The sequence below is a fragment of the Tauraco erythrolophus genome, chromosome 2 (genome assembly GCF_009769465.1).
Source record: "Tauraco erythrolophus isolate bTauEry1 chromosome 2, bTauEry1.pri, whole genome shotgun sequence".
NCBI lineage: Eukaryota > Metazoa > Chordata > Aves > Musophagiformes > Musophagidae > Tauraco > Tauraco erythrolophus.
In genome coordinates, this window is record NC_141466.1 from 26,840,501 (window position 1) to 26,854,055 (window position 13,555).

The 13,555-nt window shown below is 37.8% G+C and overlaps 1 protein-coding gene across 1 annotated transcript in view; it reads left to right on the forward strand.

Annotated features, from left to right (window-relative positions):
- Positions 1-12,170, forward strand: part of MMS22L (MMS22 like, DNA repair protein) — a 99,416-nt gene extending 87,246 nt beyond the window's left edge. Inside the window, exons 21-25 of the mRNA XM_086608170.1 lie at positions 4,180-4,391; positions 6,703-6,869; positions 8,301-8,397; positions 9,583-9,750; positions 12,089-12,170. Coding sequence (XP_086464296.1) covers positions 4,180-4,391; positions 6,703-6,869; positions 8,301-8,397; positions 9,583-9,750; positions 12,089-12,170 — 726 coding nt within the window. The remainder of the gene's footprint in view (positions 1-4,179; positions 4,392-6,702; positions 6,870-8,300; positions 8,398-9,582; positions 9,751-12,088) is intronic.
- Positions 12,171-13,555: the final 1,385 nt, after the last annotated feature.

The following is a 13,555-nucleotide window of genomic DNA, read 5'->3' on the forward strand; positions in this document are numbered from 1 at the left end:
TTTGACACTGTAAAAAGAAGTTGAGTTGAGTTGATTTGTGTGATAGCAGGTCACCGAAGCCTACCATGGGAAATTTCATATTGAGATTGCTCTTGGATGGATTTCTTGGAGAATGATTTGTAGGAATTTTAGTACACATTTACCAATAATATGGGAAATAATGGAAGCAGTGTACACAACTTCTTTTAGAGAAGAAATAGCAGTTTAAATATATCTTGCAGGATACAGTGTGAGTGCATGGAATACACATAATGTACGTAATGATGGGGATGGTAAGATACCGTGCTTGATTTATCAGCGTTAATCCTGTCCAAATACAGAAGATGGTTGATTTCTATCTAAATACAGGAGAGTGGTGAAAGAGCTTAATTCTAAGTAGTGCTTAGCACATACATTTTCCAGTGATTTTAATGGGTCTGTGCAGGCTCAGCATTTGTCAGAGATCAGACCTTAAAAGCCCTCCTGTGAGCCACATCTGTGGTCTGGTATTTGAGCAAGCTTATTAATACAATTTGTGAATTATAGTATGTGTTTAATAGGAATTGTACAACATTAATTGGTGAACAGCAGATTTATTCCAACAGCAGGACTGATATTATAAGTCATCATTAGATAGCTTGGCATTTCTGCAGTGAATAGTTCCAGTAATCCATACTAATCGGTTCCTCGCTCTCCACAGGTGATTTACAGATATATGGATAAATCAGCAGAAAGAGGCAGCTCTGGCCACAAAAGGTTCCTGCAGTGAACACACACAGGAATCAGTTGCCTTTCTGCGAAAATGAGGAGCAGATGTTGCCATGCCCCTCTGCTCCCCTTAAAATGTCTTTGTTTTTTTCTGTTTGTTTTCGGGGTTTTTTAACCTCAGAAGATGGCTAAAGAACATAGTTAAGAAAAAGTGAGCGGCTCTATCAACCCTTTAAAGTCCATCTGCTTTGTAGGGATTGTCCTAGGGGTCTGATGTGATTGATTTCAGATCTCTGGTCCAGAACTGCAGTCCAGTAGCATGTGTTTCTTTTCTCTCTCATATGAACAGTAGCTTCCTTCATCTCTGTTAATTACTGGTGGGATTTACAAGAAGAAAGTTCCGTGTGATTTCCTTGTAATCGCATCCTTAGCCAGCACAGCCTAGGATGTTTTGCCATTGTACTCAGAGATTTGCAGCTACGGTGCAGTGTTGGTAATTTATCCCTTGTGCCACTTGGGACATGGCATTGTCAGACCTTAGGCAGGTCAGTTGCTCTCTGCATTTTGTAAGAAAAAGGAAGAGTCCAAAATAAAGAACACAGTGTTGAGCTACAGTCAATGGACCTTCATGTCCAAAAGAGGAATCCAAGTTCTATTCTGGAAACTTTCAGGGAACAGTCGAAGCATCAGGGTCAAAGGTGTGATGATTCTTGGATTCCATGGATTTTTCTACAATGTAGAAGAGAAGGATTTCTTTGTTTGAGGGTGTTTTCCTGGCTCCCAACAAAATGGAAGGTGACTTTTCTCACTGTTCTCTCACCTGAAAAAAGAATTTGTATCTTGGAAGCTGTTGGTGCTAATCTTGTAACTTTCATGAAGAAAAATGATGAGGATCGTCCTTACTGAAGAGAGAATTTTGTATTACTATGTGGTTTTAAAAATTACATCTTTTTTGAGAGCCAGCATCTTTGCGTGACCCACCAAAAAGAAACCTAGAATACTTTCTAAAAAAAACATTAGGTTACTGAAAAAAGGTCTTTTCTATGTTTTTAAATGCATCTTAACAACTGTCCTTACAAGACCTCTCTCTATCCTTATCAGATAACTGAAGAAAAAAATTCACTAGTTAACGTCCACCCTTTTTTCCCTCTCTAGTCGAGTCAGTAATGCTCTTGAAAGGATGTTGGGATTTTTATTTAATCCTTTCCTCCTTTTTCAGATTACATCTCTCCCCATCCCACACCCCCAAAATTTAGAATCTGTTTGCTTCAACTGAAAAAAAAAAAAAAAAAAAAAATGCTTTTATGAAGAATCAGGTTAGGTTTGCTCATCCATCTTCAAATGAAGCTATTAGAAGATCTGCAAAAATTAGTCAGTGTTCCTTCAGATACCTAAATGATATTTTTTTTCTTTTTATTGCACCAATTAAGTATCTTTAGGATCATTTCTTAAAAATAGTAACTCATTATTTAATAATAACTGATTTCTTCCTTCTTTTCTTCATACTATGTAGCGTTTATTGATCCTCAATTTGAAGAACTCTCTCATTTTAGTAATTATCAGTTAGTTCTTCACAGGTGTTATGTTCTTCGTGTATTCCTACAGATGTCCTCTGTAAGGTTGTGATGCTCTTTGTGTCCCTTTTATCAGATAGATTAATACACTTCCTCACGTTTTTTTTTTCTAGTGTTAAAATAGTCTAGAGTCTTAAGAGCGCCAGCTCTGATTTGGGGTTTATGCAATATTTTCTGTCTTCTTGTAAGAGCTGTACTACAGAAAGCACAGGTGACTCTTCTTTATGCCCGCTGCAACATCTTATTGAAAACATCAAGCATTCAAGTTTACGTACTAAATAATCTGTCATCTGTACCAGGCTCTGCGTCTGCTACTTGCAAAGCGATGTTTTTAAGAATTCTGATAAAGCAGTGACTGCTTTTTCCTATAAAATTTTGCTTTATGTACACGAAAGCGGAGAGAATCTGAACTGCTTATCAAAGGCCCAGTTCAGGAAGTGTGGTTTTTATCATTGGGACTTACTAAAATTACCAAGGAACTCTAGAAGTATGTGAAGTTAAACTCTAACCAAACATGTCTGTGATCAAGCGAGGCCACCTGCAGCAAGTCTTCAGGCAGATCCTGAAGCACCTCATTTCTTGACATCTCATGTTTTCCTGTATTCGTTTACTGTGGAACCAAGAGGGGGAACTCCCCATTTTGAGAAAGTGCCAAGACGACTCTCAGCTATGTCTCAGCTTGCTTTTTTGCTGAAAGAATTGTTCTGTCATGTTCACATAGACAGGGATAGATTAAAATCTTTTGGGGCAGGGACTCCTCTACGAAAAGCAACAGAAGTACTCTTTGTCAGTAGCTGGAGAACAAAAGCAGCTTGTCTTGAGCTGTTCATTCATATATTAGGGGCATCAGCTTACCTCAGGAATCATCAATATGCAGGCAGATACTCCTCCTGCCAAAACTGGAGACTGAATTGCAATGCTAGTGGAAGTTTGAAGTACTGTTGCAGTTGCTGTCTAGGGAACCCTGTGCTTGAACTTCTTTTATGCCATTATTCTTGTTGGACAAAACTGTTGTGAAAACTGAATTCTCAAGAGGCTTCTGTTTGTGCCGCTGACTGTGACCCTTGCGATAGGAGATCACTGGACTTTTTTTTTTCTTCCTTAGTGATTTGTTCTTCTTCCTTTCAGTAATCAAAGGAAGGGGAAGGAAACACTTAACTTTCTCTCACAGCAACTTGTACGAGTAAGAAGAATACTCTTTTTTCAGAGGCATACCGTGTATATGTTGTATAACTATGGGTAGTGTTCAGATAGGCACTTTCTGGACAAGTACTTTCATTATAGATTTTTCTCTGAATCAATATAGGTTATATTGGATAAATGACAGCAGTTTTGGCCTTAAACATTTTTAAAAAACTCTAAATCCCTTATAAATGCCTAATTTACCCTAATTTGTTCACACTATGAGCAAAATTTTTCTTGTCAGACCACTATTCTAAGTGCTCGTTTTTCTGCTATGTCATTCATACAAAAATTTCACACGGTGTTTAACAAACAGATGAGGTATTCTCTCTCTCCCTTCATAAACCTTACCTGACTAATATATTTTGTTAGACCATGCACAGAGTTGAAAAAGAAACGAGGAAGTCTTGGGCACTGAAACACTTCTCAGATCTGAAATGCCAAGGTTTTATTTCAAATTCGAAGGGGAGATTGCATGTTCCAAAGTTTATCATCCAATATATTAGTCTAGTAAAAGATTTTTCTCTCTTTTGCAAGGCTTGCCCTGGCTCTCTGCATTTGTAGACCATCATATCTGCAGAAAATTACTGATGTTTATTTGTCATGCAGTAGTTACTCTGTGTGCAGCAGTTTACACAACGTGTAGCGGGTATTTAGCCTACGGTTGTTAAAGATTGGTTCAAAAATATTGTTAAAAATTTGTTCCATTTCTCACTTTTAAAATTTTTTCCTACAGGGCTTGTCCTTTATATGTTGTCAGTCCCAAACTCAGGGTGCCTATTTAAATCAACTGCTTGGGAGCATTATTCAACAGTATTTTGGACGATTTCTCCCTTCTTCTCCGACTGTGCCTGGAGCCGGACAGCATCCTATGCTGACTGCTTTATGCAGTTCCATTACAGCCCCCCAGATGCTACGTCTACGGAAGACCACTCTGCATGTCGTAAAGTAAGGACCAGTGAAGTAAAAAACCATCACTTGTTCAGATTTCACAGATAGCTAATGAGAAAGGGAATGCCACTGTTTTTCCTCTCAGTGCGAGGAAGGACAATATCTATAGAGCAGGAGAGTGAAACTGGGAAGATCTGGAGACTAGTGAGAGAGTCATTGAGGACGGAGGTCCTAGACTGTAAGAAAAAATATTGCGTGGGGCCACATGAAAAGCAAGTATTTTTCTAGAAATACTGCGCTGTAATGTACATTATCATATGTTTGTGTCTCAGGCTGTATTTAGGGTCACAGAGTCGTAGTGCTTGTAGTTGCCACAGTTACCTTTATATGGGAGGCCTCATTACTCTTTTCTAAGTGTCAGGATATACATAGGTGTGTCAGCTACCCAGGGGAAATGGAAACTTTGGGTTGTGGGAAGAGCAAAACGATACTTGTTAACTGTGCCACCGTTACTTGCGCAATGTCAACAGCAGCTATAAATGTTGGGTCCCTGCTGCTGAAAGGCCAAAGCTTTAATTTATGTACTGTAGAATAGGGAAGAATCTGTACCTTTTGTCTGTGTTGGGAGAGCAATTAAACCCTCTCAAATATAAGGTGATTGCTTATATCCAAGGTAATTATATTTTTTCTTTGTTAAAGAGTGTGTATACATGTTGATTAAAAGAATTTTAGTGTTGATCTTAAGTAACTATGATAGGCAGTCCTGTAAGTAAAGCCTGTATTATCACATAGTAAGGGAGTGAATTAAGATTTCACAGTCTTAGTTCTGATATGTTTTTAACTTATGAACACTCTAACTTTGTCATCTTAATAAAGTTATTTTTGAGTGTGTGCATGCATGGGTGAATTTTAAGATTGATAGTAGAAAGAAATTTCTGAAAATGTAATGGCACTTGGTGATTTTTAAGACATGAAACGTTCCTTAGTGGTCTGGGGAAAATATCTCAGAACTGAGCAGCAGCCTGATGCGCAACTGTTGGGTGCTCAGGAGGCGGTCACTAGGTCTACACATAAACACATACAGAGTTCGCTCGCCATTTTGCCATTTGAAAGCTAGTGAATATCTTGCTGCTGCACAGAGGAAACTGAACCAAATGATCAGGGGTGTATTATCCAGTTCAGAAAACCATTTTAGTGGAAGAGCACCCAAAAAAAAAAAAAAAAATTGGTGTGAAATTTTCCTTGTAAGTTAATGGGATAGAAGATTTCAGAGTTGCTAATATTAAAGTGAGTAAGACCGCATGATACAAGGAATATAGAATTCAAGTGTTACAGCTTTCATTTGCCAAGTTACACCAGTGCTCTGAAGCTGTGCAATGAAATGCTCAGATCTCTGAAAATCAGGTTTCATTTGAAAGTGGCAGAAGCAAGCCTTACTAAGATTTTAACAAAGATGGTGTTTTTTAATTGATGCGTTGCTCAGTAAACATGCATGCCCTGTTTGGGTAGCTAATGGTAGCTACTACTAAATATATAAAAAGTTATTTTGCAGCTTTTGAGAGTGCGCTTGCTAACTGATTAATAAATGCTCTGTTCTTTTTACCTGCATTTTTTGGCTTGAACGTCTCAATTTAAACCTGTCTTCAGATTTCAGTGAAGTCATTTATAATGTCAAATTAACAGTACTTCAGACTTTTAAATCCTTTTGTGGAAAACTAACAAATCAAGCCGTTCAAACTGGAGCATTCAGTGTGCGTGATGTCAAAATTTGCTCTTGCTGCAGATTGACAGGGCACCTTTTATCTTTGTGACAAATTTTATACTGGACATGATTGTGTTAATTGTGACGGAGCAAAAGCAGACATTTGCTGTCCCGTTACAACATACTGTTGACAAAAATAAAATAACAGTACCAGTATAACAGCAGAGCTGTTATAACAAGTTGGATTGTGAGTTGACAAAAGCACATAAAGCTAAATAAAGTAATTGAACAACAGTTGTATTTTGGATGTTGGTTTAAGGTCTTAGAATCTTGATTTCTCTGGATTTTTTTCAGTTATTTTATGAAACTGCCTTTATATCTTAACTTTTATGGTCACACTTGGCTTTTTAACTGTAATTCTTATAGCTGCTGTTTCTCACTTCCCTCAACAGAAGAGTCAGAAGGCATCACTGTCCTCTGATAAATTGGGAGTTGTTCCAAGACTAAGACAAATAGAAGCCATTAGTCGAGCCTAGATAAAGATAGAAATCTTTGTAATAAGCCTCCTGCTGAAATATCACAAAGTTATTTTAAGGTGTATGGTGCTTACATTGAATGGAAAAAAACAGTTTATAGACTCTGTTTTGGTTTTCTTTGTCTTCCCAGTGAAAACTACCTGCAGTTCAAAGGTAACGCTCCACCTCCTCGCTTGGCCTCAGTTCTTGCTTTCATTCTTGAAGTACTTCAGAGAACCCAGAGCACTGAACTATGTGACATTGACTTAGTTCTCCCGGCCGTGTTGAAATGCATGGTGTTGGTTAATGAGTTACAAGGTAAGCTGCTTGTTTGCTTTAAATACATCTCCACACACCTGTAACGTTTTTGTACTGCTCAGCATCTTTCATCCCAATATCAGAGACTCTTAGATGAGGTGAATGAGATACTTTGGCCAGATAAACTGGGCAGGCTTTCTTTTTTCATTAATTGGTCTGTCTCCAAAAGGCAGAGAAGTCCTGTCTTGTTTTGCTCTCTAATGAACTAATGATCAACTTCTCAGGAACCTGAAGAGCATTTCCTTTTTCCCCATCCTTCTAAACCCGTCTCATTTCTCCCAGACTTGGTAACTGTGGAAGTTTTCTTGCATGTAAAGATTTGAGACCAAATAAGACTAGCGTACGTTCTCCCAGTAGAGGCATTATAAATGGGTTAAAAGTAGCATGTTGCTCTCTGAAGGCATCTTTGAGTCTTCTTTCTTCTTTAGCGTGCTTTGTTTGGTAATGAGAACTTCTTTATTTTTAGCTTCTTAAAAAAATGAAGCACTCTGTTCACCCCACAGTTGTATAATGAATGTGCACGTGTGCACAAGCTCAAAATTTCCACTTCTGCCAAAGTGGGAGCGTTAAGCAAACTGGGGATTCACCTCTGACTTCTCCTGGGAATTTTGTCTAATAAAGTACTTTTTGATTCTGGCCTATAAAAGTTTCAAGGACGAGACATGTTTAGGAAATTAGCTGAATCATCACACACCTTTCTTCCCCCTTTTGCCGTCATAGCCATATCTGCCTGAAGCTGATAGCACCTACTTTGCAATGTGCCGTGGAGTAGAATGAGCTGAACATCTTGTGCTGCTGCAGCCACCCTCTCGCTGCCTGCCTAGGCAGGGCTCCACCACACTCTTGTAGAAAAGTCCTTGCAACCCAGTTCCACCTTTGTAAAGGAAGAGCTGTATCTTGCAATTTGAATATTTATTTGGAAACAATTAGGGAGAAGAAAATAGTGGGGTTTTGTGTTGTGGGTTTTTTTTTCTCCTTAAAAAAAGAGGCAGGATGGAATTCAGAACAATACTTATCATTGAAAGTAAGGAGTAGATCTATATAGCTTTTGGCAGGATATAATCCCATGACCACTTTTCTTTAATTCAAATAGGAATGATTAAAGAATACAAGCAGAACTTGCATTTAAATAAAATTCTCTATTTTATTTAAGTGTGTGTCTCTTTGCTTTGGCTTAAAGAGACCATAGTGTACTTAAAAACTGTATGTTTAAAGGATAATGGTGGTGAAAATACGACTTTTGCATAAATCTATGATTCATTTTGTTCTTTATAATGAATCTAACTGACTGCTTTCACAGTCATTTCCTGTGCATCAAAGTAAGATAAAACCTTTTTTTTTCTCATTTAAAAATTGTAGTCTTCATGAAAGACATTCTCCAGATGGTCAGTTCAAGAGCTCTGTGTGAATCTTGTGATTTTTCTTCTACAGTTAAAAAAATATCTACAGACATTGTACAGTACGTGGTAGAAGGCTGCCAAGCAGGGTCAGGAGGAGAACGTGCCACCCAGCTGACTTCTGTATTTAGGTAACCAGAAAATATGCCAACTGGCAGTGAAGCTACTGCAAGCCAATTGACAGCAAACATGTTTTTTTAAAATAACTAATTATCCTTAACATACTGCATTGTCATTTGTTTATGGTATTTAAATAATGGTGCTTTTGGCACGGGTTTTAAACACAGCTTGGCCAAAAAGCCAGAGAAAAAAAGCAGAGGAGAGAAACATACCTTCTTTCTGATGAATTAGGTACTGGTTTGAAAGGTATATAATAGAGAGGTGTGTTGCTGCCGCAATGGGAAAACTTCTCATGAATGGGGATGGTCAGTGTTAGGTGCTGTGAAAGATGTGCATGCCTAATTTGGAGATCAAATCCTCATACAACAAGCTTAGCTTTTTTTATTTTTTAATTGAATTGATTGATTTGATTTGATTTTGGGACAAATAAATAACAGATTATTGTAACATAAACTATACTTATTCCATACCTCTGCAAAGTGAATCCAGTTTCTTCTATGGATACAGTAGAAGAGCTGCATGACCTGAGACCTAAAGACATTTTGCAAACCTAAGCACTGGTGCTGCACTGGGTCATGCCTAGATGAAAGCTCAAGAGAGACTCACTGAAATAAGAATGGATGTTTGTGGGCTGCCAATCTCCCTCTACGTGATACATCACTTCCATGGGGTGTTTCATGTTTAGGGTAATTCTTCTCATTCAAATGTAATCTGTGATCTTTAAAGAGCTCAAACTCTCAGGAAGACAAACAAGTGCACTTCCATACAGTGGTCTGCCCTGCTTAAGATCCAGTGGAGCTTTATAAGAAATGCTAACGTTATTTCCACAGGCTTGAATCTAGGTATCTTGGTTTGCTGGGGTGTTTTTTTGTTTGTTTGTTTTTTTAATATATATTTTAGTTTTGCATTCAGACAGACGTTTTACCAAAGTAAAGTGCTCTGGAACAAGTCAGACCTGGTGAAACAGCGGCAGAATCTGACAATTTGCTTGAAAATAAACGTGGGATTTTTAGCATTAGCCTTCAAAAGCATAGCTTGGTTTAGAGAAAGTATTCCATGTAGAGTATTTCAGTATAACAATATGAAAATTGCCATGCAGCCAGATTGCTTGTTCTGATTAGACTCTTCAGTTGTTCTTGGCATGTTCTCTGCATCTAGTTTTGACCTTGCATTAAATGCCTCTGTGTCCCCCTCAGGCAGTTTATCCAGGACTATACCGCCGTCTATGATCACCGGGTTTTCAGCATACTAGAAACAGTGGCAGTCTTGGATCAGACGTTCGTTACCAGCCTGATTCCCACAATTACACAGTCTCTGAAGGATTCAGAGCACAAACAAGGTCTTGGAAGAAATGCTGCACAGAGGTTTGATTTTTATTTAATATTGGTTTTTGATAATAAGCAGAAGTAGTTTATTCTCTTGAAAGAAGGCAATGTTAGGCAGCAGCGCAGGTACTCAAAAATGAGTGATTTTTTTTTTTTTTAAGTGTGTTGAGCCAGAAATCTCCCTTCACTCAGGCCTTTCATGGTTTTACACTATCTAAATATTTTCAGAGATGTTTTGACAGTAGGGCTACAGACCTCAGCAGAACTCATGCAAGGCCAGGTTGCCTCTGCTCACTGCACTGCATGTTGCAAAACAGAAAAAAGAATAATTCCTACCCTGAATAATTTTCCTGTCAGTCCTTGTTTTAGAGGACTTTATGGGTCATACCTAAAATTGCAATATAATGATGTATGATCCGAGATGCTTGGAAAAGAAATACCCATGGGTTAATTTCAAGAGTTCTTTTATAATAGAAACATCGGAGAGTTTTGATGTCCAGAAAAGGCTGATCTCCCCTCTCCGATAGGCAGAGCAGACTCACACTTCCTCCGTTTGGCCCCTAAGAACTCAGGACAGAGATACCTGACTTGTGACTCCATCTAGCATTAGGAGGAAATGGCACATGAGGTGAACATCTCTGCACAGATGACGGTGTCTCTGGGTGCAGATGCAGCACTGAACTTTCAGCACCCATATAAATGCTGTTACAAAACGCTAGGAAGCTCTGCCCAGTGTAGGACCTGAGCCCAAAGGGCTCCTCCTGTGAGCTCTGCTCACTGGAAAGCTGGACCTTGACCATCGTGTGGGTCTGGGCCAGGAAGTGGCCTTGGCGTTTGCTTTAATGCACATACTGGGACTACTCAAAGGCCAGGATCCTACTCACGCCTCAGGCTGGAGAAGTTTTGAGGTGCACGTCGGCATGGCCTGGGCTATAAAAAAACCTGAAAGACAGAGTCATGCAAGAATGTAACTCTTGAGTCAGTAAAAGGTAGTCTAAGGGTATTACTTTTCCATTTAACGAAAAATATATTTAATTCATTTGTAATTATAATTAAATATATAATTAAATATAAATGTAATTAATTTGTAATTAATTACTCTAACAACAAATACATTTGCTTTTATTTAAAGGAATTCACCCAAGGTCAGACTAAAGTACCATTTTGTGCAGGATTTTCATATCACCTGCATTTGATCTTTTGACAATGTACTTCATAGCCAACTTTCACTTTTTTTTTTACACTGCTAATAAGGTAAAAGTCATCCCTTTACCTAGAAAATACAGAAAAAAAAGCAGGTTGGTTGAGCTTCCTGAAATATATGCTTGGAAATTTCTGAAGAGCTAAATTTCTTTTAGCTTCATCGCTTAACATATGTATTATCTAACCTGTTGTTGATATTTTGTATTAATAATTTGTATTTAGAATGTGCTCTATTACCCAGCAGTCTAAGGCAATCCATGAACATTTTATTGTAAGAATACTAATAACTGATTTTCTCTCTTCAGTCCCGGCCACTAAATAACATTATATTAACATATTCTGTGCAATTATTGTAGACATTAAAGCGTAAACCCATATATATAAAAGCAACAAAGTTCAGAAGTTGCATTAGATGCTTATAGCGGTGATGTCCAACATTTTTATTGCAAGGAATTAGTATGAAAACTGCAGTTTTGTTTGCTCAAGTTAGTATTTCATGAAAAAGATATATAATTAGAATAGACCTAAATGTCAGAGGCAATACTTTAATAGTACTTATATTGTCTAGGTTGGAGAGTATTAGAATGAACTTGAGGTGAAAAGTCTCGTCAACACACATGCACTCTTCTGGAAAATGCACTTGAATGACAGTCCTCTTCTGAATTCCAGGTTTATTTTAAAACAGTCATTGCCCTTTGTTGAGGATGATGGGCTGAATCTATGTCTGTGCCAGTCTGCACTCCAGTGCCAGTGGCTCACATCACTGTGCTGTAGCATGAGTCACAGAGAGATTTCTTATGCAGAAATTGGATAGCAAACATGATGAAGTCAGAATGTCAATTTCATCTAAACCTTGGAAACTCCATGTTTTAAAATTAAAAAAAAAAAACATATTTCACAATGTTTTACTAAACAACTAGACTTGTAAGCATCTTCGCTACACTTGTAGCCATAAACAATGAATCCTTACTCTTCTTCCAACCTGGCCAAGCTAAAAATTCACAGCAAACAAAGCAGATGAATAGATTGGGGGAGGGGGGTGATGGGGAAGATAAGTTACTGTGTTTTAATATCCCGATATGTAAACAATGGATTTGGGAATCATGTGCTCTTATTGCTAGGATGTGTGAGATTGTTTAAGTAACATGTTACATTCTTTTGGTTTTTTCAACAGAGAAGCCTATAAAAGACTCTTATCTTACCTCACAGAGGCTGGACAAAATGAGATACAAAAACTGGAAAATGAGACAGATTAGCAGTGTGCTGGTGATTAATTGTTTCCTCTTGAATGGTCTGACACTGTCAATACCTGAAACTACACTCAACGACACACTAGCAAAGTTCTTTTTCTTTACAATGGCAATATGATTATCAATTTTGTGTTGTTCCCCCTGCCCCAAGTTATGTATTAATTAATAATTTCTGTGGTATTTGAATATCGTCATGCATCTGAAGAGTAACTCCCAATATACTGTTGAATGGCGATTGAAAGATGCAGCAAATTTATTACGTGTTAAAACATCTGTATGAGCAGAGCCTGTATTGCCACATACGAGGTAGGATTTCAAAGAATCAAAGTAATTTCACAACTCAATTCACACTGAGTGAGACCTGACCCTCTTAACACTGTACTTTTGAAAATCTTGTTCAGTATGTTCTGAAGCAAATAATAACTTTGTAATTTTTAAGTTATCATTTTAGTAGAATGAGAAAAAATCGTGCTCTCTAGTACCGAACTTGTTGAATGCAGTGCATTCACCAGGAGTTGTGCCAGTATCTGCACCAGAGCTATTGTTTGGTAAGAGAGGGCTTTTGTATATGTTGCACAAAATGTATATAGCTGTCTTAACCTTCCACCTGTGTTAAAACATTAAAGACTTTCAGATTCCAGTGTAAAATCTCTTCTGTTGTCTTTGTGGATAACATAAGAAAAGGTAGGTTCAGGTTTCTTGTCCTCTTCCTTTTCAATACTATGTTCTCAAAATTAACCCATAATTTCCAGTGATCCCATGATCTTTTTGTTAGTCATGACACTGTTAATTATCCCGTTAACTTAGACTAGGTCTAAATGGTGTGAGAAAAAAGCAGCGAGGACAGAATTCTAAAGAAAATACTCATTGGGGGAACTTACTCCATTTGATCATTGGCTAGTAATTATTCCTGTTTGCCTAGAAAGTTGGATCTTTCAAATATTTTGTTGTGACTTGGATTATCTTTTGAGTCTTTCCAGGACAGGTCTAGCTCTGTAACTTTTTCTACATTTTTTTCTAAAGTTCACAGGAAACTTTCATTAATTCCCGTGGTATTCACATTCTGCACTTCCCTCAATAACCTGTATTTCTGCAACTACTTACTGGACTTTGGGAGTGGCAAGCTTGCCCCTAATGGCAACACTGGTGAACAGGCTGCTTAAAGTTATTCAAATTTTAATTTTGATATTAATGGGAAGGAAAGATTATTTTTGTGGCTAACTACTCCACAAAAATCTCTCAAATCTTGTTCAGAGCAGCCTCTCTTTTGTTACAGTAATCTTAACCAAGTCAAACTAGATAATCTTTTTGCCTAAATCAGCTATCGTTACTTCAGATAATGCAGTAACTAAAAGCCTCTTTAGGCTACTTAATAGTGCAGAACATGGAGG